The sequence below is a fragment of the Crocodylus siamensis genome, chromosome 5 (genome assembly GCF_052110815.1).
Source record: "Crocodylus siamensis isolate JL-2025a chromosome 5, ASM5211081v1, whole genome shotgun sequence".
Lineage (NCBI taxonomy): Eukaryota > Metazoa > Chordata > Crocodylia > Crocodylidae > Crocodylus > Crocodylus siamensis.
Genome location: NC_143399.1, coordinates 160,273,721 through 160,301,425, shown reverse-complemented (window position 1 = coordinate 160,301,425; position 27,705 = coordinate 160,273,721). Strand labels below are relative to the sequence as shown.

The window sequence follows — 27,705 nt, the reverse complement described above, 5'->3', positions numbered from 1 at the left end:
GCTGGACATGCCAAGGATGCAGTGCAGACATACCCTACTCAGCTCAGCCACAACCAAAAAAGAAGCATTGCAGTGTTTCTCATTAGAGTTGGTTAATTTTGTTTTGTTATTATTGTTGATCAACTACTTATACCCAACAATGCCATTTGGGCTTGACCAAAACTACATGCAAATGTGTGCTGAATTCACTATACATCTGTAACTGAAAAATGGGGGGAGGGGGAAAATGGAAAAAAATCAAAACATTTTGCTTTTATTTCAAAACTAAATTTAGATTTTTTTTCCCAGGGTACAAAGTACCTGCAAATTGAATGCTTGTTTAATTCAACCCAAAACAAATGTTTTCAGTTTGTTCATTTTGGTTATGGACTGATACATTTTTGTTTTGAGTTGACCAAAAGCACCATTTTTTGCTCTTTTTATATCTGACCACCAAACTGAAATCTATTACTCATAAGGCTCTATTTATTATTCCTTCTTTCCTTCCTGCTTTTTGGGGACTCCAAATCCTCAAGTACACCGATTATGTTTTTTTTACCAGGGGAACCCATACAGAGCAACAGCACTGTTTATAAGTTAGGGAATTCTCTCTCAAGTGGATAGCTGAGATCAGATAGGATGAGGTTTTATGCTGACCTCAGGACACTGCAGTACCAAAACTGGCTGGGGGTATAGAAAGCTTGCTTAGTTACATAGTTTTCCTTTTTTACACTGGTCTTTCCTGAAGACACCCACATAGTACATAAGTCAAGAATCTAATCCACAATCAGACAGCTGTGCATATTTATTCATTAGCAAAGGATTTATTTTCTTGTAGGTGTTTCTTCAACAAATAAATTGGTATTTTGTGTTATTTTTTAATGCCAGTGTCTTCAGAGGTTAAGTGCACAGATACTGGCACAAAATAAAAGCATAATTAAGCTGAAAGTGAATTTCCAGAATACAAGGTCAAGAATACCACACTAATCAAATTATTAGGCATATGAGATTATTTTTTTTCTGTTTTAGGATCTCTTCATCATAAAAAGCTATAAATCAGGAGGAGAGACTCATGTTTGAAAATCTCTAAGATGATGTACTTAGAACTGTAAATGCAAGTTATAAATCCTACTTTAGTTTGCTGAGACTAAAAATGTATTTTATGCTATTAAGTGCTACAGTATGATGATAGAAAGCTAATAACTGAATATTATTTTAGGTCACCATGGCTATGTCTACACAAGACAAGTATTAAATGACTGCACAGGAAATTTGCCGACCAACTTTTAGGCGACACAAACTGAGCAGTAGCTCGTTACTACTGCACCGTAGTGTCATAGTAATGAGCTACTGCATAGTCAACTTCTCATGTAGATGCAGCCAATATTAACCTGAATGTTTTCTGTTCAATGTTTACACTATCTCCTATATACATAGAATTTACTCATCCCATACATTCGTAATTCTCAGCACCAATCTTCCCGCTGGACATTTTACCCAAACTAGATTTTTATTTCAACAGCATGTCCCAGTTTACTTATCCTGCATTACTTGAAATACTGCCCTCTTTCCTTTCCTTTTTCACATCCTTGTTACAAGGCATTTAGCAGAATTCACTGATATGTTGGAATTTGACAGGGCTGTCGTGAGCACTTTGGCTATGGCCCTGAATTTCTGATCTCTGGGGCTATCAATGGTGCACCTTAGCTCCCATACCACCCCAGGCCCTACTGCCTTCTAGTTTCCCATTACAGTTAACTAGACTGTTCCTTACTGATATTGGGAAATTTGATCCTGCTCTTAACAGGAATACTGGGAACTGAACAAGACTTTTTCAAGTGCAGTAATTTCAATCCTTCATTTCAATCCTCAAGAGTGTTTGGCTGCTAGACAGTTTTGAGTTTGATAGTTATGAATGCATGTAAGAGCTGATGAAATGCTGGAATGTAGAACACTGGTTTCTGATTGGTGAATTACTGGTCATCAGGACTACTTTCTAAACAAAGACTTAGACAAAGGCGGGGATGCTTTTGGTTGCTTGACAGAGGTGAGGATGCTTGATTTCCTTTCACTTTTTTTTTTATCCTATTTATATGACCTTCACCCCACAGACTTATCTTTACAAACCCACTATGAATTTTAAAAATGTATTGGAGAGACGATTAACTTCACCCCTTATATGGATGATAAAAGAAAGACAAAGGAAAGATTTCCACAACTGCCTTTATAGCCTATGGTAACATTTTCCCACATAATTCAAGCAATAAGAAAACTGAATCCCACTGATTTTCAGTAAGATTTAAAGCTTCCAAATGTCTGAGTTGCTTTTTGAAAATAGGACTGACATTAAAACAACTTAAATGAACTCGAAACTCATGGCCATAAACCTATTTCACGTTATTTTCACACATTTACCTCTTACAGCATCCCTAGAATGGCAAAAGTATTTATCTTAACCAATAAAATGCTACGAAACAGTTAATCTGAAAAGAAAGGGGACAAACTAGTGAATTCAGACCTAGGTTAGCTGAAGAATCACCCAACATTACAATATTGTGTGCATTGCTTATTTACAAGCACATTTGTATATATTTAAGCTTGGATTCTTCTGGGACCTGGATGTTCCCAACCATCGGAAGCTTTGAAAATACACAACTTAATTTATTGTTTGTACTGTTGAGAAATTTGGTAATGTTAAAACCTTGTATTAAAACCTAGGAATATTGTCACATGTTGAACAGCATTACATATGCATAATACTTAAGGTCAGTGACTTCCAAAGCACTTTACCCAAGCTAACAAAAAATTCTCTCAAACCCAGTGAGGTAGGCATATGTTGTTATAATAATAGTTATATATAAAACTGGCATCCAGGTATATAAAACTGCCACATTCAAATCATGGCCTTGTTGTAGTTTAAAAGTATAAGTTTTTTTCTCTAGTGACCAGCTCTGACAATTCAACCTGAGATCAAATTGTTGCATAATCATCCACATCAGTTCAAGAGAAGGACTATGCAGAACAAAAACAGTCCTAAGTCATAGTTCGGCAACATTTTTGCCTCCTTTTCATTCAATGGAATTCTGCAGCTGTATTAAATGAAGTAGGATTTGATCTTCCATTCTTAGTAAAATTAACAATTCTTTTGGTACTTCTGCCAGGATGGAATCCAGCACAAACTTCCTGGTCTATACTACTTATTTAAAGTATTTGTGTTACTACTCTTATATTCTAAGCCCCACTCTTCAGAGTGAAACTACAACAAAACAAAAGGCCTGGTTCAGAAAAATGTTTCAGATGTCATTGACTTTAACTGGGATCACAAGAGCTCAACATTTCTGGAAAAAAGCAGACACCAGACTAATTTAGCTACTGAAGGATTTATTTTTTCATGGCTAGGAGAAGAATTTAGGAGTTTGGAGTGAGATTTTTAAAAGACCCTAAATATCTTAAGAACATTAGTCTTTTTTTTACAGCAATGGGACCTGTGTTCCCAAATCTTTTAATCAGCTGCATCTATTATCAGTTTCAAGATGTTCTTGAAAATTTTGTCTTTTAGTAAATTATAAAAGTTACCACTTTTGACTCAGTGAAATTTTAAAATGGGGCTTATTTTTATATACTTAATATATTGTAACAGGTTTATCATTGCTACATACTTATTGTTGTTAGCAGGACAAACTGCAATTGAAAATACATAACTATATGGAAAGTTGCATTTAGCAACTGGCAGAATCTGTCTTTTTCACTTGTGGAAAATGAGAAAAACATTCATGAAATGATCTTTTTTTATTATAATGCTTCAACACACCACCTGAATAAAGATGTATATCATCTCATCTAAAATATCATAAATAAAAACCTGCCTTTCTAAAAATATGGCATTATTAGAAGAACTCATATTATAAACAGTCTAGCCAATAAAAGTATATATTTTCTATTAACAGTGTACTTGGACTTACATTAATTAATTTTTGACACATTATATAATCTGCCAAAATCAGAACTCTCCTATACCATGGAAAATCATTCCTTTTTTCAACTTCTTCCAATATCTTAGTAACATGAGGTATAGGGACTGAACTATATATTTTTGTAATTAATTTCCTTAAGATAATGTTAGAAACATCAGATTCTTTAAAATATAGATGAATTTCAAGGTGAGCCCGCTAGCAGATGTTATTAATGGCATATGATTTATTGTGACTTAAATCTGATCTGAAACTCATATTATTAGCTGATCTTTTTATAAATTATAATTGCCAACTGCTGAAAATATGCAGAAAGACCACTAATAAACCAACTCCAGCTTCAAAGAGTAGAATTTCTTTGTGTTTGTCTTTTTGAACCATTGGAGTGCCCTTGAGTATACTGAGTGGCCCTAGCAGTTTATACAGAGGAGCCATTAGGGGGATTATCAAGGAATTTGCTACCATATATCAAAAGTACAGATGATATGTAGCAAGGGGACAGTGGGCAAGAAACTTTGTTCCTTTATGGCTTATCTTAACATAGAGAACTTAGTGCCTTTCCCTTCTGTCCAGTGGAAATAAGAAGGCTGTGTAAGGCCGAGACTGATATCATATGGCATAGGTCAAGAGATGAAGCCACTGCTTAAGGAGCAGTTTTGCTATCCCGCAGGACAGGGAGCATACATAGTCTCTCAGCCACAGGGCAGCTTGTTTACCTGAGGCACAAGCAGTCCAGGATCTCCCCATGGAACAAAGCAGAATAGGCTTTCTACTTAGGTCAGTAGGTAAATGCCATGCTTTGACTCAGAGAAAGAATGTGCGTATGAATACAGCTTGCCCTACTGTATATCCTATATTTTTCTTTTCTTTTTTCCCCTTGTGCCTTTAAGTATTACTTAATGCTTCTGAAACTCTCCAGCTCCCCATCAGCCTGATGTGTTAACTTGCCCACGTAAAAGAGACAAACAAGCACTGTATTAGAGATATTATCTACCCAACAAACCATATCTACCCAACAAACCACATTTATGATGCACATTGTAACACATTTGGAATAACCATCCATATGAAACTCAAAAGGAACACAGAGGTAAGTTTTTAAGCTAAGTTTTTGTTTATCGGTGTATATATACCCAGTGTTTCTTAATAAGAAGCATGTATTTTTTAAATGGCATTCAGTCGCCCTCTCTAAGCAAATATGTGGAGGAGCCCCCTATCAGCATGCATGTGGGAATGAAACACACGGATACCAGCTGCAGCTGTATAATAAAATGTTCAGCAGTGTCTAATGGCAGTGTCAACTCGGGGATCTTCAGATAAACAGTGCATTGTTTCCATCATCCTAATCTTAAAACTCAAACATGTTACATATGAGAACATCAAATTTCTAATTCCATTCATTTCAATTGTGTTACTAGATATAACTGAGTGGTATCAGAAGTAAGTTGACAGCCCATGTTTAAAATGAAATGCAATGATAATCTGCCTTGCAGTAATAATGAAGATTTATAAAGGGATATGCAAAACTTACCTTCTCATAAAAAACACATATTTCATATCTGGAAACAACATATTCTTATACAGATAATGTTTGTGTTCTTAGGATCATGAGGAAAGTAGGGCTGGAAGGGACTTCACAAGGTCATCTAGTTCAGACCCATGCTCCAGGCAGGATTGTCCCTGATGATCCTAGCCAAGTGCCTATTCAAGTGTCTTACCTGCTGTTGAATTTCTCTGGATGTTTTTCTCGCATGATGTGGAATCTGTGTGCAATTGAAGCATCCTAACAGGAAAAAAAAAAATCACACCTGTAAAACTTGTGGGGAAATGCATAATACCAAACCCAAACTGTTATCAGTGCATTTAAATGATATAACGTTTTATGCATTTTAATTGAATTCCTATTTCCATCCAAATGCAGATCAAAACTAATCCTGACTATAATATTAATAACCTAGTAAAGTAGTAATTAATCATTCCCAATATTTGAACATAATAGTAAATATTGAGAATCTGAATAAATTCATGTCCTGCCACATAACTGCTTAAGTAAATGGTCATAAAGATTAACAGAAAAATACCAGATTTAAAATAAAGGCTATATTTCTTAACACATTTTAATGGTTATCAACTAATGAGAACTGATTTTTTGTAAGAAGATAGACAAAAGGTCAAAAGCAAAAAATTATATTGATTATTAAATCACTGTCTTCTCCTTGGTGATTTAATTCCGATTAAAGCCAGTGATTTAAAATTACTTTGGCTTAAATAAATCCATTCTAATACAAGTATGGGGCAATGTTTCACTACAGTCAAACAAACAAGCAAACAAAAAATACTGACATTGAAAAGCTCCATTTTAGCTGACGTTAGATTCCCAAAATGGCACTACCACATCAGAGGCAGGTCCAGCTGTTTTATATAGTCTACTAATGCATGAACACTTTAGGAAAAAAATTAGTTTTTAAATTTTCATGTAATATTTATAATACATATGCACACTGATACAGTTAGTTAAATTATCTGATAAAGAGGATGTAAAGCACTTTCAGATTATACATGAAAAACAACAAAGAAAAAGATAAGCTTTTACAAGCATGAGCACACACACACTTTAGTCACTGATGATGATGTAGCATGGAATAAAGATTTTGAGCAGTATGCATTTGGCATTGCCAATCAAACTATTCACAAGTGATATCACTTAAAACATAAATTAAGACCTAAGCGAAGTATCTCAAAAAAGTGCAAATATACCCTGCCTTCTACTTTACTTCAGACTAACATGGCTAACTGTCTCTCATCTCAAAAACTGGTCAGAGAAACCTTCAGCTTATACTTCCATGTCATGCATTTTACAAGTACCATGTGCTTTGCAGAAACAGAATATTTTAGTAAAAAATATTTTGCTGTAGTTCATATACATCAAACCAAAGGCAGGGAAGGTGAGGGAACTGTAGCTCCACCAGGAAAAGAAAAGAAAAGTATAGGTATTATGAGAGAAGCAACAGTGTTAATAAAAACCAGGTTTATCAGCTTGACCTCTCACCTAAACTGCCATCTGAAATTTCCCTATGGAGCATCTCAAAAATCATTGTTTTGTCTTTCTTATCTTATTGATTCACTAATCACTTTAGTTATAGAAGGTCGCAAAGTTTACATAGCAAACATTCACTACTATATGTGATACTGGAGCTGTAAAACACTAAGAATAAAGGGTACAGGTACACCTTGTAGACTAACTAATGCATAAGCTTTTGTGAGCCAGAGCTCATTTCATCTGACACTATGAAAGGACATGCACATAACAGGTAATCAAATAGAGACAGTGATTTGAAGACGAAAAACAGGGAATGAAGTGGAGAGCAGTGCTGAGAGAGGCAAACAGGTAATAAACCCATAGGGACAAAGAGGGTCAAAAAGGCTAATCCAGGTAATGGGATAACAATCCACAGTCCCTGTTCAAACCATTCTTTACACAATCCTCCAAACAGTGGTCGCATCTACGCGAGACACTGACTGTGCAGTAGCCAAAAGATACTGCTTAGTAGCACGTCACAGCACAGATGGTGCCAATACGCTACTGTGCAGTAGTCTTAGGCTATCGTGCAGTGGCATCACTTAGAAGATGTTCACTGGCACTACTGTGCACTAAGTCCGGTTACTGAGTATTTATTTAGTACTTATTAATACAAGTACTAAATAAATACACAGTAACGATGCACATATATGGATGCATCTTGTGTAGATGCATCCATATATGTCATCAGCTGCTTACACTGCCTCTCTACTGTCTATACTGGACAGTTAGGACAATCAGTACATGAAAGAGAGGGGAAACTGATCTGATGTCAACTTCAGAAACACACAAAAGGCCGTGGAAGAACACTCAAGCCGTTCATGGATAACTCATGGCTGACCTCAGAGTAGCTTATTCATCAAAACTTTAAAACGGTAACATTGTGGAACAAGAAATATCCACAGACCAGATTGTGTAAAGTATGGTCTCAGCAGGGATTACAAATTATGATGACCTGTTTTTTTTGTTTTGTTTTATCTCTGTGTCCCTATGGATTTATTACTTGTTTGGCTTTCTCAGCATTGCAGCCCCTCTTCCTTCACTCCTACATTCAACAGTTTCCTAGCTTTTGAATTAATTTCACAGTTGTTAGGGGATGGAAGGGACATTACAGATCATCAGTTCCAGCCCCCCTGCACTTGGGCAAGAAAGACTGCTGACCCCAGCAAGATGAACATCAAGATGCTTTTTGAAGAGATGCAGTTAGTCATGTTTATCGGAAGTCATGTAGAAGGCAGAATAGATTTGCACCTTACAGACTAATTATATACATATATGTAACGTAAACTTTCATGAGCTGAAGCTCACTTCATCAGATGCTGTCAGATGTTCTGTATTCAAATAACTCTATTTGACTGCCATTTCTTTCCATGTATTTTCATAGCATTTGATAAAGTGAGCTTTGGTTCATGAAAACTTAATACATCTCTGATTTAGTTAGTCTATAAGGTATATCTTCTGCCTGACTTCACACTAACATGGCTTGCTACCTGTCTCCATTTAAGAATAAAATGAGGCTAGCAGTCAAACTTGAGTGCTAATCTGAGGAAACACTGCTATCTGAAAAAAAAATCACTGCATTAGCCTGAGAAGTAGGGTGACCATATGTGCTGGGTTAGCTGGGACAGTCTGGGATTTCACAGGCTGGTCCCAGCTGCCTATCTGGATTTACAGAGGGCATCCTAGAAATGCAGGGGTGTGGGACATAGTCTGGCCAGGAGTTGGAGTGGCATGGAGTACCTTGTAGGTGGGCAGGCAGGTACCGCTGCCTACCCAGCACGCAGTGCCCCTGCCAACCTGTGAGAGCGCTTGGAGGAGTGGGGAGGGTAGCGTCCCTGATGTCCCAGATGTCCTGGATCTCATTATAATCAGTCTACTTAAAAGGTAAAGTCATTGATACATCATCCACACATCAGATACTTCAATGAGACAAAAGTATATATTTCAGCAATTCTATGGGAAAAAAGGCCAAAACGGCTACAATTGTGCTTAACTGTTAAATTTCCTCTATGTTAAAACAAAAGTAAAAGGGAAACCTGGGACAAAATGAATAAACTAGTAGTAGTATATTTGACAGAAACTAGAAAACACTAATCAAAGACTTACTGTCTAATGAATGAAATGAAAAGGCTAATGTGCTTACTCATGCATAACAAATGCAAGGCACAAACAAGCTAGGGATCAATGCCCACTGCAGATGGCAAACAGGCAGTTGTTTTTCCATGGAAGGTTGATTTGATTGAAATTTTCTCCTGCCTGAACATTTTCTGACTCCAAAACAGATCAAGGAACTTAATGAGCTGAGAGGTAAAAAACGTAATGCATAAAGATCAATTTTGAAGGGCTAAACACAAGACAGATGCATCCCAGACAAATTTAATGCAAAAAATTGGAGAAAGACTACAACATTCTTTACCAAGGGTAAAACTAGATGAATGAAGTTCTTTGGGTAAATGCGATATCTTTTATTAGACCAACTAAATACTTGGAAAAATTGTTCTTTGCAAGTTTTGGGGCACAAACACCCTCCTTCAGGCTTAGGGAAAGTCTAGATGGGTCACTAATGTCTACCTGCCGATAGGTTCCAAGACAGGGGAGCTATTGAGGATTCTCTTCAATCTACTGATAGTATCATTCACTATTCTTAAACCAGCTGATTCCAAGTCCTACTCAGTGATCTTCTATCACATCCAGTCCTGCTGCCAGGCCTGGCCCACTGTCAGGGTTCTGTATCATAGATGAGCTGGAAGGAGCTTACATTAGCCTCTTGTTAACGGGGGGCACTTTGTTCTCATCATAATGTATGTTAGCTTTCATTAAAATATATATCTAGGGCTTTCATAAGCTGGTGTAAAAAATGTAAACCAACCACAGGGGCTGAAGAGGATCAGCAGCAGGAAGCTGCAAGTGGAGATGAGCGGAAGTTCTGCCTCTTAATAGATGCATTGACACGTGCTATTAAGGCACCACTATAAACTCTGGGGCAGTTTGTGCTAGAGTTAACCGCTCCTGAGTGCAGCATCAACACATGTGCCCAGGACTGCAGCAATTAGAACTAGGGTGGAGCAGACCCAGGCTGGCAGGAAGTGTTGGGGAGTTAGCCCTGGGCTCTGGGTGGCAGTGTTGAGTGGTGAAGGGGCTGGCACAAGCCATGGATCTGGCCCCAGCTGACTGGGTGCAATTAATGCACCCAGTCAGCATCTATGTGAGCATCTGGGCACAGTAAAGTACTCCACTGTAGGATAGTACCGTCTCTGACTGTACTATCTTACAGAAGAGTTAATTAATTTACTGTGTCCTAATATATGCGCATTAGGGCTGTGCCAAATATCAACAAGTGTTTCATTTCAAAGCTGTTTTGATGCATTTCAAACTCAAAACAGTGAAATCAAAATGAAACACAAGACTTTGAAACAGCTTTGAAACGAAATGAGGGCACAAAAGTTTCAAAACATTTTGAGTTTCGAAACAGCCCGGTGGCAGGAGGCAGGGGAGAGCCAGGACTGCACTCCGAGTGGCTCTGCCAGTCCCACAGAGCGAAACTGCGAAACAGTTTTGACAAAACAAAACAGAACAGTGCTTTGAAATGAAACAAAGTGACGAAACAAAACACCGTTCCATCAAAATGGTGAAACAGAAGTTGAAATGAAATGGTGCTGTTTCGCACAGCCCTTATGCACATGTATAGACTGTGATGCTTTACTGCAGAGCTAATTAGTAAACTGCAGTAAAGTGTACGTGTAGATGCACCGACTGTGTATAACAACTAGGAATCAATACTTAGCAATCCTATCCATATTCTCTTTGTCTTATGACATCCATATTATGAGCCTTTTACCAGAGATAGGGGAAGCAGAGAGCTAGCACATGCACTTTTGATGCAAATTGAACCAAATACATATGGTTTCTCTCTTAAACAATCATTACACAAACTTTCCCTGAAATCCTTAGGCTGATTCCATGCACAGGTGGGTGGTTATAGTAGACAGTGATCAAGACTCTGACTGGTACTGTACGCTACTGTTTCCAGCCTGCTCTGAAGGTGGGGACGAGTTATCTGTTGTTCACTCTGCTTAGCTGCAAGTGGGGTTTATTAATGCCAGAGGCGTGTCAGTTGCTACAAGAGAAACACTCCAGTATTCCAAAACTGTGCGACTAGGAAAGCATGGCAGCACCTAATTTTTACAACCCAGTACATAAGCCTACCACTCACTCCAAGACATCAATAGGAAAGAGCAAGTAGGGCCCATACATAAAGGAGCCCTGTGTTCACCTTTAAGTGACTAGATACTTCTCCTACAAGATTTGACCAGTATGATAAGGAAGCCTGGAAACCAATTTCTGACAAAACCAAGGAAACACACCAGATTGTGTGATGAGGATCACCGGTAGATAGAGATGACAATTCAAATTCAAGAGCCACCCAAGCGTCTTCTTACAATCAGTGCTCAAGTCATAGCAAGAGAAGACCATGTCTCTATCCAGACAACCGCTCCATGGCTGGTGACCATAGAACAGTTTTTATGAACAATTACAGCTGCTGTAATTAAAGTTTCCAAGTAAGCTAGCCATACAAATACGTCTCCATGAATTGCTAGGCAAGGACAGTATGTTCAGAAATATTACGACAGGGTGGAGATGGAAGAGTCAATGGAGGGTTGGAAATGATTCACGGATTAAGTAGACAAGAAGAATATGGAAGTAATGATTCTTTTGAGGAGCGGACAATTAATACACAGCTAATTGATATATTATGGTACAGAGTGAAAAATACGTGGCTAAAACATGGAGATTCCTTAGGACGATTTTGACAAAACTATTGATTTGATGAGATATTCAAAGTGTATGTGTAGATGCACCCACTTGACTATATAACTGTACTGCATCATCTCTAAACCAGACTCATCAAGAGAGCCTAAGTACACTTGATGGTGCAACACTGGTTTAATGGATATTTAATTTCTTTTCATGTGGTTGAAGCTATACTCCATTTCCAGGTGAACAAGTGTAAAATAAACCAAACTGTCCTCCCCACCACATTCATGTTTCTAAGAATATAAAATAACATTTTTGAATGATTATCTTCACCACTGAATCCTCTGGATATCCTGCCATGCAATTATTGTCTGAGAACTGAACTTTGGGCTTGATACAAGAATCCTTGTAAGAAAACTGATATACATAACCAAGGACAGTGATTAGGAAAGCATACTTATAGGTATCACTGAGTTATCTAATAGATTAAAAAATTGAGCAGCTATTCTGGAATTGCTACTTAGCAGCCTGTTACTGGTTGGGAATTGATAATTCACATAAGTGTTATTTAGTTACTTTAAAGTTAATTGATATTTGTTCTGGGCTGAAATGCAAACATACTTTCTAGGATGAAAAACTATACCTTTTACAAAATATTGACTTTCCTACCTTTTGAGGACATCAAAAATGTACAAGAATGACCCAGATAAATTAATCCTTTAAATAATAAATTATAATAAAAATAGGCCAGTGGAAAACAACTTTTTTAAAAATCTTTTGACAGATATAAAAGGAGGTAAGATTAACAGCAATCTTTAATATGGAGTTAAGACAATACACATTAAAACCAGCCTAACTATAAATGAGTCTACACACTATTCCCATTTTTCAGCTAGTGCTTTTTAACTTAGCACCTGATCAAGTAGGTTGTTACCTATGATGGCTTATGCCTCTGGAAACCAGTTAGTCTCTAAGGCTACATACAGACATTCAAAAAACCAGAGGCCAGAGGGCTTTAAGTCTCTGAGTGCCTGTGCCCTGGCAGCAGAGGATGGATCTCCTGGCCTGGGGTCCTCTGGCTCTGTGTCCCAAGCAGCCCAACCCCAGCTGCCTGGACACCATTCTTCCCAGAACATTTCCCTGGGAGGCGCACACCAGGATTTGGGGGAGTTCAGTGTGAGAAAGAGACATGCCTGAGCTTTCAAAGTTGCAGTTGCCAAACTTGCTTTTAGTAAGAAAACCTGTTGAATTTTTCCCATGTCACAATTTGGTGCACCTTCCCATTGATACAAACCAGCAAACCTTTGGAAGGGGTGGGAGTGGGGGCGGGGGCAGGGCTAGGGGCGGTTTGTGAAAAGAGTGAAATACCCAAGAGGGTTGGTTAGGATGGGGAACAGGGAGGTGGTTGGAGTCGGGGGAATACTGCAGGGGCTGAATTCAATACTGAAACTGAAAGGGGGCACAGGGAAGAGGATTTCTTTGTGTAGAAGCTACACAGGTGGGTGATCCCTACTGTCTGCCTAAGAGGGCTATGGGGCAGGGGTGGGGGGTAGCTAAAGGGTGAGAAGCATCGTCACATCGGAGGCCGTGGATTCCTGGCACTCCCTCATGGGACCCCCAACCCGTTACCCTAATGCCTCTGGGGCCCAATATCCCCCTGCAGGGACCCTGATCCCATGACCCTCAGCCATGCCTGGGGCCCACCTCACACAGCAAGATCAAACCCAGGGGCTGCCCATACTTTCCATGGCTGAGGTACTCGCCTACAGTGGGACCCCGGCCAAGTGAGAGGTCACAGGAAGTAGAAAAGCTTCCACCCTGGACAATCCTCCTGGCAGGTAGACAAGCTGGGGCAGGTGGCCTCTGATGTCAATTACTATCCCAGCAACAGCCTACCCTGGTGGACTGACGGGCAGCACTTTCTCCTTGGTTTCAAGTGCTCTGCTGGGACTGTCCTGCAACCACTTGTGGGGCCTGCATATATGGGGTGACCACCGGGGCTGGAGGGGAATGGATCAGTTGAGAACAGAGGGTGCATCATGGATGGTTCTGGCTTTGAGACTCAGGCACCCAGTCGGGTCCCACTCTTGTTGCCCACTGGTGCGGGCTTTGCCAGGGGCCTTTCTGCTTCCCTGGACCATGGGTCACCAGCTCTGTCACACCACTCCTCCTCTCCTGGGTCCACCTCCCACTCTTCTAGTCTCCAGTCAGGACATGGTAGGGACCCCACCTGGTACCCTGGTGTCCCTCCTATGGGATCCCCATTCCCGCTGCCCCCTAGGAAGACTCCTGAAGCATGGCATGGCATGCTGTTTGGGGAGGAGGGGCAGCCTCTCCCACCACCCCTAGTTCAGTAGACTATGGGGTCTCTGCAGGAAGCAGTGCTGGCACTAATCAGGGCAAGGGTGTCATAAGTGGCCGCAAAGTGGTCCAGGTCCTTGTCCATATATGGTTTTTCTTGGCGCTGGGACTCTGTCAACTCTGCAGAGCAAAAGGAACCTCCTCAGAAGAGTGGGTGGCTATTTTGAGCTCCCATTCCTGCATCTCACCAGCCTATGTAGAAGCATCCCCCATCTTGAGGATGTCCCCCCACTTCACACCTGGAGTCTCTCCTCATGCCAGTCCCACAGCAACAAGCACCAGAAGTCAGCCTGGCATTCAGAGGCAATGACTAAGGCCTGCAGCATCTCCTCCTCACTTCTTTGATGCCTCCTACAGACATCCCTCATGTACTCTGCAGCCTCCCCCTGTCTTTGAGCTGACATTGTGTCTTCTAAGCACTGTCTTCCCTCACACAGATGACGTTTCTGCAGTTTGACATGGGAGACAGAGCCTTTGCGTGATGTTGCAATTTTTGCTGATAACATGAAGTATAAAGACAGGCATTTTGGACCATCTCAGCACTCATCTGGGCAATCATATGGGGATGGCAAGGTAGCTATGAACTCTCTGTCTTGGCCCTTTCCACCCTCCTGCCACCTCCCAGGCCTGAAAGCCATGCCACTGCTCTCCAACTCGCACAACAAAGTCCAGGTTTCCAGGTGTCCAGGCCCAAAGTGCAGGCCCTGCAGCAGGACTGGGATGAGATGCTGGGGAGCAAGGGGCTGTGTCCCTATCCAGGAACTGTAGAAGGCACCTGCTCTGCTCCCTCAGAGGGTTTAGGGACCCAGGGTCCAACAGGAACTCAGACCATCCCCAGAGCATTCAGGGACTGACCACTCCAGGAAGATCCTACACCACTTTCTCCCCACATCCTTCCCTTACACTCCCTATGCAAAAGTGGTACTTCACTCCTGACATTTTCCTGGTGATGGTTGGCCAGGCCTGGAGGGAAAGTCTTACCACTTCTCAGGTGAATGCCAACAGATACACCCTACTCCTGCTTCAGCACAGGGTTCCCTGGGAGACGTTTGACAGCTAGAGTGGGCTCATCTGCATTGAAGGCATGCAGGGGAAGCCCAGGTTGTGAGTCTAGTTCATGTAATACCTGTGGCTCCACTATAATAAGCTGACACCCATGGATAAGTTCACAATCACCACAACTACTGATGTGATACCGAATGCATGATCTGACCCACATCCCAGCTGTCTAAGAAAAGTCCTGCCATGTACTGCCCTTGGCTTTTAAGCACCATTCTACTGTTTTGAATACACTAGGAAGGGGTTTCCTTGCTTTCAGGGAATGGGGTGCAGGGGGGCACTGTCTGGAACTGGGATGGGGGCATGATTTTGGGGTGGCGGGTGGGGAGTGACATGAGTGGTCAGAACAGTGACTGCTTGTGCCATGAGATTTGGAATTGTCACTTGCAAGCATCTCCAGATGCATGACTCACAAGTCACTCTGGCATCATGACCAGACTGGCTGAAACAATGGTTCTTACATGGGACTTCTGCCATTACATCTTTAGACTGGGAGGGAGGGAGGGGGAGGGGTTGTTTGGCAAGAGTTTTTTTATTTGTTCCTGCTGTAGTGGTTTTCACAGATAGCTGTGTGTTATCTCCTGTCCCTAGCCTTGGTGTCTGCTCTGCCACCTGGCCCTGTGGAGCTGCCAACTAGGGTAGGGTGCAGAGCACTGGCACTTGTACTGATTTTTACATTTCGTCTGCAGAGTTCAAAAAACTGCTGTAGTGCCTTTCTGTGAATGGAAGGGAGAAGGGGGAGGTGTTTTAGTTCCAATGCTGTGGGCAGCTGGGTTAAGGCTCAGCTTCACCCAGTCATTGAGCATAGCCCTAAGAGATAGGGCAGGAAGGTGTAAATGAGGCAGATTTCTATTCCCACAGAATGGAGGTGGGCTGCTAACCACCCAAGGCAAAAAAACAGGGGCGCTGGTGCCTTGGCTGCAGTCCAGGAAGGGAGAGAGGAGAGAGAAGGCCTGCCAAATGCTAAAAGACAGAAACCTCTTAAGCAATTAGTGGCCTGAGGCCCTGCACTTGGAGCAGTCAGGGTAGAGTGAATTACTAGCACTCCACACCCCTTCATCTGTGCACCACAGACCCACCTTCTGGGTTTTTCAGTCACGATGGCTTGGGAGAGGGCCATGACCACAGGGATAGCCTAAAGTGGTCACTGGTCCTCCAGGAGCTGGGGCGGGGGAGTAGGGCAATGGGTTGGATCTGCTGCAGACCAGCTAGCACAGACCCAACCCAGAGGACTTTAGGGTGGTGAGGTATTATGGTGCTACTACCTGCCCACTCTGCTGCCTGTGGACATAGTCTGCTCATTTCTAATCCCCCATCCCTTTCATCCCCCAAAAGCCTTTGCACTTCTCTCGGTGCCTAGGTCTCTGTCATGGCCATGTGGAACAGGGTAGAGTCATACCATATTGAGCAGCACTGCATCATCAATCAGTGCCAGAGTCTTTACCATAATTGGGAGGAGAGCCAGCTGTGGGCTACGCCGCAGCAGTGGCTGCTGTGCTGGCAGTTTGGAGACTAGGTAGTGCTCTGCACATTTGGAAAGCGAGGAGGTGTCAGAGTGAGAGTAGAACACCAATAGCAGCTGGGATGGGAACAGTGTCCTGGGGGCCACATGTTTGGCCAGAGTCTGTAGGGCTGAGGACCATGGAGAGGGTTCCTGTGAGGTGGATGGTATGGGCTCAAGCTCAGGCTCCAGGCCCTGCATTTTGACTTCTGTTGCATCAGGGTTTTCCCCCTGCTCTTGCATGCTGTGCTCCATGCTTTTGACAATGCCCAAGATGATATCAAGAGGGCTGTGGTCCATCTGCTGCTGCAGTTCTGCTCCCAGATCCTGCAATGAGTGGGGGACCAGCACTGTTGGGTAGGATTCCTTAGTGGCCACTGCCATCAGCAGACCTTGTGTTCTGTGGCCCCTGGGTGCTCTGCTTCTGGAGATCTGGTTGTCCCACTGTTCCAGGGACTTCTTGTACCTCTTCCCCTGGTGGGATCCCCACTAATGACTCCACCTGTCCTCTGCTTGTACCTTCCATGTGCACGGTGACAAAGGCCTTGTCCATGGCAAGGAAGTGGGAAAGCTTGAAAGAAAGGTCCACCCCAGACTTTTTAATCGTGTCATGCACATGCTGGTAGTGAATCTTCATCCATTTCATCTAGGTCTGGCACTGTATCCAAGCCCTGTTGGGCACTACACTTGCATTTGTTGGGCAGTGTACTTCAACACATCCCTGGTGAGGTGCCCTTTGTGGAGTATTGGTGCTGGCTCTCCTTCTTACCCCAGATGATGACAAGATTTGTCTCCCTGTAGTTCCACTTGTATGACTAGGATCCGGCAGTGGAGGAGGACAGGATGGGTTCTTCAATAGTCTGCAGTGGTGCTGATAGGGTCTTGGCATCCACAAGTGGATGAGAGTCTGGCTGTGAGCACATGGATGGATGGATGGATGGATGGATGGAGAGTGCATGTAGGTATGGGTCCCAACATGTGGCTCTCCTTCTTACTCTAGCTGGATGTGGCCACTGCTCCAGAGTGACTGGGGCTCCACTGGCCAGGCCACCCCCACAACCTTGGATTTTCAGAGTCTTCCAGATGACCTCTCATGATTCTGGCAATGCCCTAGCCTGGAAATTTCCAGTGTCCTCTACCTGCAACATTGAGAAAGCTGGCTATGCCCCACCTGTTCCTGAAGTTTCCAGGATATATACCTGCTTGCTCTGGCTTAGCTGCTCAGTGACCCTCCATTTGTGGGCCAAAAAACCCTTGCAGCACCCCAGTTGCACATGGTCCAGGTACCTAGCAGCAATGGCTGAGCCACAGAGGTCAGAAGGTTACCTTCATGTAGGCCCAGTCCCTATGTCCTGGCCCCTACCACCCTGACCCACCAGAGGCAAGCTGCTCACACTGCCCAGTATGGGAAGGTATCTATGCTGGGGTCCAGGTCACAGGGTGTCTGGTTTTTACATCCAAGATGCATTGTGTAGGTGCCAGGGTCAAAGTCCATGGGGGTGTGCCCGAGCATTGGGGTTCAACATTGGGATTCAGTGTTGGGGTCTATGGCTCAGCTGAAGCAGATGAGTTCAGGCCATATGCTGACACACTTCCCTATAAGGGAGGGATAGGGAGGGGCACAAGGTGGGTTGGGATGCAAGATGACAGTATTTTAACTTGAATTGAAGCAGTACAGAAATTCAATGCATAGATCTAACCTAAATCAATCTGAATTGAGTCTACCTTGTACCAGCTCTAGCTTAGACTGCTTGAGCCATTTTTAGACTGGTCTATGTGCACTGAACTTCTGCACAATTACAGGTTTAGATCATTTTGCATTCACTTAGACAGCTCTAAATATAATGTCTGTACATGCCCTAACTCTGCCCTACTTTCTGCCCCCTTTATAGCAGTGGCTATAGTGGAAATATCTATCCTGAGTCAACACAAAATATCCACATTGGACTACAAGATCTCCAGCAAGAAAAGCAAATGCTTTTCTGTAAAGTCTATAGGTCTGCACTGCAGATAACACTGAATAGCAAACTTTTATTACCAAGAGTTATTCTAAGCAACTAATGAGTTGATTTAGGGAATGACACCCTGGAAATATTATTACAATTCTTCAATAATAGTATACTAATAACCTAATGTCTACTCGACTTCCTGTTTAATACAGACAGTTTTTTCTCTTCTTTATGGTCATCTACACGTTATATTAATATAGCAGTCCAGACTGATCAAGTCTTTTTTCTTTACCTCTCCTGCCATAGACGATGGAATCAATCTAACCTGAAAGCAATTTTCTTCTTGTATTTTTTCCACTCATTTAGATTGTTGCTAGGGTAGTGAACTCATATGGTAATGAATGGGAATCTGGAATCAGAAATTAAGTAACTGATAGGAATCTTGATTAATATAAATCCTAATTTACCCTAACTTTTACAAAAAACAGGAATACTTCTACTGTATCTTGGGTTGCACTTGTTAGGCACACTCCTAAAAGAAACGCATTTTTTTGTTATCTTTCAAAAGCATTGCCCTGCACACACACAAGCACACATGCACAGTAAAGTACACAAACATGAGTGATCTCATACACACAGTCTTAATCCAAGCCATGCCCAAATTTTAAACAGCTGGACAATCCTTACCCACATCTTATTCAGGTTTGGTTTAAACCTTGACAGTAAAAATGAGATAGGGAATGGACAGAGCATATCTGAATCTACTCCTAGGAAATGGAAAAAATATTTTAATTGAGCTGGGACATTTCTCAAAGTGACCTGCCAAGAAGAAAAGGAGCTTAAGTTGCTACACCTCTTTAATACCTTATGATTGACTTACACATCTATATATTCATCTTTTTAATGGGTATTAGCATTACCGGAAAGCAATCTGAAGCAGTCTTTTCAGAGAAGTAACCTTATACGTTGTGAATACCCTTATAGAAAGATTAATGCATTTAATGTATGTCTTTCTATAAGCTTGCTATGATTAAAATCTCCATTAAATAATAATTTTTATGCTAGTGAACAAACAAATGACTGATGTACATCTTCTTTGGATACAAACAATCTCATTATTTTTTTCTAAGATGCTTCTTTAATTAGGGCTTAATGGATCCAGGAGGCTAGAAGGATTAAGAGATAATTCAGAGACCTATAATCTTTGGGATCAGAATGCAAATATAACCTGAACAACCAGTTTGCACTTATCAATTTTATTGTTAATGTGGAATGATTGAGAAACATAAAAATCAGAGAAACAACCATTAAAGTAGACCTGCTACAGAGAATCTATTAAAAATAATTTCTACTTCATGTGATCCTCTTTCTCATGGTCTAAAAAGAGTCATTACAAAAATCTACTAAAGATGCTTATTTTCTTAAGAACATAAAAATCTTCCAGCTCAGGACCTATTAGTTTTTTTAATAGTTACAGGGTTCTTTGGGTAAATATGATGCCTTTTATTAGATCGACTCAAATAGTTGGAAAAATATTCTTAGAAAGCTTTTGCTAATAGTTTAATAGTTACACATTTTCAAAAAAATGTTAATGAAATGGAACAACTTAAAGAGTACAGAAAGGTATTCAACCCCCAGAGCTTGTGAAAGGTTCTAGTAAAATTCAATGCCTGCAAAACTCAGGCAGGTTTGAGATAAAAAATAACCAATTTACACAACACCACCACAATTTCAGTAAAATATTCCTGAAGCCTTTTCTGGATTGATTACCTGTTGTGTGTCTACATTTCCAGGACAAATACAGGGGAGTGCTTAACATTATGCTCTTTCCAGAACCAATGATATTCTTTACAATACCAACACTAAGGTGACCACTCTTTAAAAATACTTCTAGTTGTAGAAAGATAACCAATTCAAGTGATAGTCTACATTTTAAGTACACCTTAAAATGCTTTGGAATAAATAACACCTCTGCAATCAGTATTTATAAGTGTTGGACAACTGAAAGGAGATATACATTTGGAAGGTATAAAAGCTCTTTGTTTAATCTTTGACTTTGTTTGAGTAACGGTGAATTGAAACCCTCCATGCAGCCAAAGTACAATTATTTTTCAGGATGGAGGTGTTTATTCAAAACAAAACAACAAAACAGAACAAAAAAACCCTGCTGTCCTGCTTGTGCACAGAGACCTAAAAACCTCTAGGGGATATGCATGTACATTTTCGCACCGGCATAGATCTCACTTACCTGTTCATATGAATGTATTGGAACTGGGAAGCTACAGCAATTATGTGGCCAACAAAGAGTGAAGCAATGTTCACATATCAGTCAGACAGCACAGGTATATAAGTAATTCTAGCATCATGACCATATGTTGCTTGGTAACCTTTAATATATTAAACAAATATCACTGTGGTAAACCTATCATAGTGATTCTGTTAACTGCTGATGAAGAACTATGCTGAAAGTTGCCCAAAATTATTTTACTCAGTGATGCTGAGCAGGATTTAATCGAGGTCACTGCTCAAACTGAAAATCCATATAATCAATACAATGCAATATAAACAGCTGCTACAGTAGAGAAAAAAAACAATGTATGTATGGCTTACACATGCATAATCAGGAAAAGAGCAGACAAGCAGATTCCATCTAGCTTGCTTAGTAAGGCCAGCTTTAAGCAAATATATTAATACAAGATGGAAAGTGTGCAGTCCTCTAAGCAGCACAATTTTGTGGAAGTGCAGGTTACCACCACAGCAGAAAACTTAGAGAAAAAGAAGAATCATTTGTGTGTGCAGTACTTTCATATAACTATAAATCCAATCTTCCCTGGATCTCTAAAGCTTATTTGAACAATACAATACTGCTTCCAGCAGTAGGACACTGACTGCCATTGTTCCCTTGATTTACATATGGCGGGTTAGGGTGCTATGCTTCATAGTTGTGTAACAGTTGATTGTGTGGTTTTAGTTATAGGTTAAACAAGGATTTATATAGGATGGCTTGGATAGGGTTGATACTGCTTCAGGGCAGGAGTTGGACTAGATGGCCTCCAAAGGTCCCTTTCAATCCTAATTTTCTATGGGACAGGGAACGCCATTTGTCTATGCAGCACTTTACCCAGTGGAACTCAGTGTGGTCCTGTCCTTCAAGCACTGTCATGATATAAATGTCAAATGACATGGGGACCAACTTATTTTTCTGCCAGTGGGTGCTGCAAATATAAACCCTCCCCTCAAAAAAACCCAAACAATGTAAAACTATGTGGAGCCCTGCACATGCCCAGTAGAGGTAGCACATTATTTCAACCTGGCTCTGCAGCATCTGTAAAGATCAGGTGCTTTAGTGGGGGTTTTTTGGCACTTTTATCATCTAATAGCTGATTGAATCAGCTTTAGCTAAAAGAGCCAAAAGGCCATACTGAAGTGCTCGATTTTTACAGACACCGCAGAGCCAGGCTGAAGTAAGGTGCTGCTTCTTCTGATAAAGTGTTTTAAAAAAAAAATCTGCAAGCATGGCTCCATGGGGGCTGAGCACCTGCTAATTTTTTTCAATGGGTGCTTGAGCCCCAGAGCACCCATGGAGTTGGTGCTTATATCAAATGATAACAACAATAATAAAAATAGCAATAACAACCATAAAAGCTGTCATGTAAAAATAAAAATCCGTCTCTCAGGTCAGAAGGCTATCAGTGCAAATATGAGAAATAAAAAATTGCATACACATCTTTTTATGACTTCTGACTTTACATAAAATAAAGCTGCTTTTAAACACTTTAGACCTTGGGTAAGACTAACACTGAAAACTCCCCCTTGATCTCCAAATTGTACTTAATATCACCCACCACTCAATTCTATACATTTATTTCTTTGACAAGGCTGGATTTTAAAATCTCATCTGACTTCTCCTTAGCAACTTCTCAGCACTTGCTAGTCAAAGCCTTGGCAACAGAGCATTGTTTTTATGCATATTTACATTATCCATTTGTTTCCATAGCAGATACTTATTTTTATAAGAAGTATGCAACCACTGGAATGTCTCTTATTGATCTACAGTCTGAAAAGAGATTTTTCCTCTTAATTGAAAAAAGGTGGCACATGGGTCACTGGTTTCCTCATTCACTGTTTTTCCATTTGAAATTAAACTGTTTTGTGTTGTAATATCATTTATTATAATGAAGTAATCTGTCCTGGGCAAACAACTTTTAGAAGGCAAAGATCTGGGCATGAAAGATAGCTATCATAGCATTATATGTATTATTATGCACTGTATAGTTCACAAAAAAAAATCAGATTAAAAATAAAGGTTGGTTGTTTTGATTCAAATTCTTAGTGATTCATTTTAGAATTCCAAAACCTCTCTTCTTTATATCCCATATGTCTACCCTTTGCTCTCTCAAGAATTTGATGTCCCTAACTTATTCTGTTATGACACACAGCTCAAAATTTTGCCTGTATCTATATCACTACATCCCCATTTAACTGAGGCTTCTCTTTCTATTTTTCAGTATCTTTTAGCCTTTTACCTACTATCCCAATTCAAAATTTACCCCAAATATTAGACAGGCCCTCTTCTTTACTTCAAGACTCACCTTCCTTTCTCCTGATGATGTGCTTCTTTGGTTTCAAAATTCTTTCTTCAGGAAGAAAGTCCCTTATGACTGCTCTGTTCATCATTGTCTGACAATGGTATATAATTGACATGGTTGATACTGCCCTTTCCCACCATCTGTTCTAACTTACTGGTGATAGGCGAGTCAAAGTATCTTTTTGTCTTAAAGACACTGTATTAAATAGAACTTCATTGTAGTATACTTTCTAGATAAAAAGTATTAAAGTAGAATTAAGGTTGATAAACTTCAAGGTAAAAGTGACAGGAATACTGCAAAAATCACTATAAGCTATGGGAATTCAAAGTTAAGATAAAACATTACAATCAAATCCAAACATGTTGCGATTCAGAAATTGACAGATGAAGCACCAAACTTAACCACACACTGTACTGACTCCACAATCATATAGTTATCACAACATATTTTTAAAAACACATTTGATTGCCACCTTCCCTCCTCACTGTTCATCCCATTATTAAAGGATAAAGTAAAGGTTCTTTGTATTTCTCATCTGGTAGAGTAGATTTGGTGAAACAAATAGATTTTAAAAGAAACATGGAAAATACATGGCAGTGGATATAATTTTTTCATAAATGGAAACTTCTACTTCAAAAGCAGCTGAAGAAAAATGTGATTCTACAGAGAATTTTATGAAGAACTGATTGGGCTATTTCAAGATAGATGTCATCTTCTCTTGTGCTCAGTGTGAAGGAGACCACAAATGTTCCCAGTAAGCATGATCAATGTTTCCCACTGAGACCAACAGGGGTAAACAACCAGCAGTCCTTACATACAAAGGTGGCCTGTATCAAATTATGGCCCCCTATCATTCTGATTAAACCTTGGCTAAACTTTCATTATACTCCAAATTTGTCATTTCTAACTGGATATGCTATATGTTGCATTATACTTATAAAACAACTGAAGCTCTTCTTTAAGTGCAAATCTCAACATACCCATACACTACAGACCTATTACCAGCAGATCCATAAAAATTCCATGAAATATTCCTACCATTTTTCAGGATAATTTTTTAATATAGGGTATACATGGAAGTACTTTATATCAATTACTCTTCAGTAGAACAGTATAGCCAGCACAGAAATGGCTATTAGAAAGATGGGATTCATTTTTTTTTTAAATGAATGTAATTAGATGTCATTTCACTGAGCATTTAGGGGCCGAAATAGATACTTGGTATGAAATGCAAGATCCTATATTCCAGAAAATGTAAGACATGTTAAGGATGACTGAAAGAGTTTAAATATATATAACTGAGAAAGGGTTAAAGCTAGCCATGTTTCTATTAAATCAATACTGTCAACAATATCAGATACGAGACTTATACTTCATGATAGGTGTAGTCAAATTCTGTAAAAACAATTTAGTTGGACTTTCCTGATGAAGCAAACCAACTACTCTCTATATCTATTTTGTATAAATAATTTAGATATGCAACCCCCACAACCCCCCCCAACCTTTGCGCAGATTATCTGCCCAGTGATTAGTATGCAGAGGTTATACAGTACTTATTTCTGTCATCTTTTGATATTAAAACATATTGAGGGAGGTTAAATATTTCTGTTGATTTATCCTGAAGACAGATTCTATTGTGTGACAAGGCAACAGGTCACAGGTCACATTATCTGAATGTTTTAAAATGGAAAGCAACAGAAATTTGTCTTTTGCTATATTTGGCTGACTAATAACTAAGGATTGAAAAGGAATAACAGTAGAATCTACTTAAATTGCTCTCTTTCATGTAAGTTGCTAAGGAAAACATAGTGGCTTGAGTAAACTAATCTTACATCTTATAACTATACAAGGTTATTTCACTGCTGAAGAATCTCAGAACAAAAGGACAAAGTCTGCCCTTGGATGGGTCTACAGGACACCACCGTTCTCAGTGAACTCCTTGAGTGTGACAATTTACAGTTAGCATTCGGTTCCTATGGAGGTAAAATGCCAAAATCACAACAGAACTACAGTGGTGCCAGAAAGTAAGGAGAAAGTGGCACTGCTGCCACTTTCATGCCACATAGTGGAGAATTGGGCAGGGCCAAAAATCAATGAGTGTGTGAATATGAGTCTGTGAATTTACTACATCCATTAGCCAAAAACTTTAGGTCTGTTGGTCTGTTATTTTAATCATACTCTTTATGAAATTGTCTGGATAGACATCATGGACCTCAGTTGTTCCAACAACTTACTACTAATGTGCTTTGAATCTGCAACAGAAGGGCACTATCCTCTGCCCTAAGGTGTCTAGAAGGATTCCATTAATTAATCCACATATCAGTCCATTGCACAAAGTCTCCTTGGAAAAACCAGTGCCAAAGAATTATTGTTTTTACTAGTGCCATGCTTGGTTTTCACCTCCTGAAGTACACTGATGAAAAAATCAACAAGCCTCCTAAGTTTTCTTACTCCCCTCCTCTCCACTTTTTCTTTTTTAAATATAATGATATGAATCCCTATCTCAAAAGTATGCAAGCCAAAAAAACCCCCCCATTTTCAATCCAATTTCTAAAGACAACCCTGGTTTACATCCTTGTTTTAGGAATCTACAAGAATGCCAGTGTTTCAACGGGGCACAAATCCAGAACCCTATGATTGCACATGGAAGTGAAGTATCTGAGTGCATAAACGGTTGAGTATATACCAAGCTCGTCACTTATTGTACAACTATTAGAAGTTTTGTGCATGGCAAGAAGCTTCTTCCAGTTCGAAAATCTGACTTGAAACACCAATTTCAGCACCTGGGTAACAATACAACAATCCATCTCTATTCAGTAAAACAGCACGTAAGCACCTCTTCGGTTTAGATGTCTACCTAGGTCCAATTACCTATAAAGAAAATGGTCTGAATAGGGCAGAGAGACCATTCCTGATGTAGATTTTATACGTGCTTGTTACAGATGGAGAACTATATTGTTCTATATACTAGATTAAACCCCAATGATGTAATTGATGTCATAAATCAAAGAACCTTTCGCTTAAACATAGGGTTAGTCAAAACAGCCCTGAACTGTTGAGCTGAATAATCCACATTGCACCAGGCTGCAAGATCATACTAAATTTTATAAATTTGCAAATCAAAATGCACATGTTTGTAAGGTACTGTTTTGCCTCAGCACCTCTGATATTGTAATGAATGTTAAATGACAAGCTAGTATTCTCAAATTTGCTGCACAATAAGCAGACACTTGTCTTGCCAATGCTTGTAATAAAGTTATCTTTGTTATTATTAATGCCTATATTGTACCAAATAGTTATAACAATTTGAATATTCTTAAATAGTCACTGACTTCCAATGGCATGGCTGTAATGCTTATATCTGAATAAAAATTAACCTGAACAACATTTATACTGTAATTACAATCTCAAAGCAGTAATTTATTTTTACTGTAGAAGTAAATAACACCTAGGGGGAAAAATCAACAAAATTTAGAGATCAGACCTTTCCAAATGCCTTACATTTTGATTCTGAACTTTGTAGTTTAAGCCCATCTCTAGTTTCATGATAACCCTGTAACAATCTTCAGTGTTCTGTCCTCTTCAGATTGAAATGTACACTACTCAGGCACTCACCATAATGGTATTTGAAACACACAAGACATTTATTTCTGAACAACACAATGAAAAATGTTTAAGTTGCAGTAGCTTGCAATTGAAAAGAACTCATGTCAATAATCCCCAAAGGGAAATACAATGGGCAAAGACTCCCTTTCATTCATATACTGTTTGTCACAAAACATGATGCCACTGGAATAAGAAACATTTTTTTACTTTTATGTTTACTTCAGTAAAAATACTCTGTTAGAAATTACTAAAGTATCATCCACAACAATTTCACTGTTATTGCACAAATTGTAAATTATGCTTTCTGAATTATGGATGGAATTTTTAAAAGGCTCCCATTTTTATAGTCTTTTGAAAGGACAAAGAAATCTATAAAAAACGAAGATTACAATTTCAGCATTTAAAATCTACACAAAGTAATTCAAACAAATGTTATGACATTTAAGATAATGAAACCCTTCATTTATGCCAGTGTGTCCTACTTCACATATAAGGAGTCAGAACAGATGTCCAAATACTGTAACGCCAAAAGAAAGTTGGGGCATATCTTGATTAATATCCTCAGAGCAGTCCATGGTGTCTCTTTAAAACTGGCATGCATTACTTCAAAACATCTATTCAAAATCCATTCTAGGAAACACAGCTAGACAAAGTGTTCCCAAGACAAAAGGAAAACAATAAAGCTCTGTATAACCCTTTTAGCAATGTAAGCTGCATATTATCGACAGAGCATTCATTGCAATCAGCAAATGATTAATTGCAAATTTGTTGCTAAATTGACCACGAAAAAGACAAGCTTCAGGGTACTGTTAAAGAGGAAAAACTTATGTTAAAAATAATTGGGGACTTTTTGTAG

General features: G+C 39.8%; 1 protein-coding gene across 1 annotated transcript in view; it reads right to left on the bottom strand.

Annotated features, from left to right (window-relative positions):
* DGKB (diacylglycerol kinase beta) overlaps positions 1-27,705 on the bottom strand; it is a 604,653-nt gene that overhangs the window by 221,090 nt on the left and 355,858 nt on the right. The window contains exon 21 of the mRNA XM_090046888.1: positions 5,669-5,733. Coding sequence (XP_089903014.1) covers positions 5,669-5,733 — 65 coding nt within the window. The remainder of the gene's footprint in view (positions 1-5,668; positions 5,734-27,705) is intronic.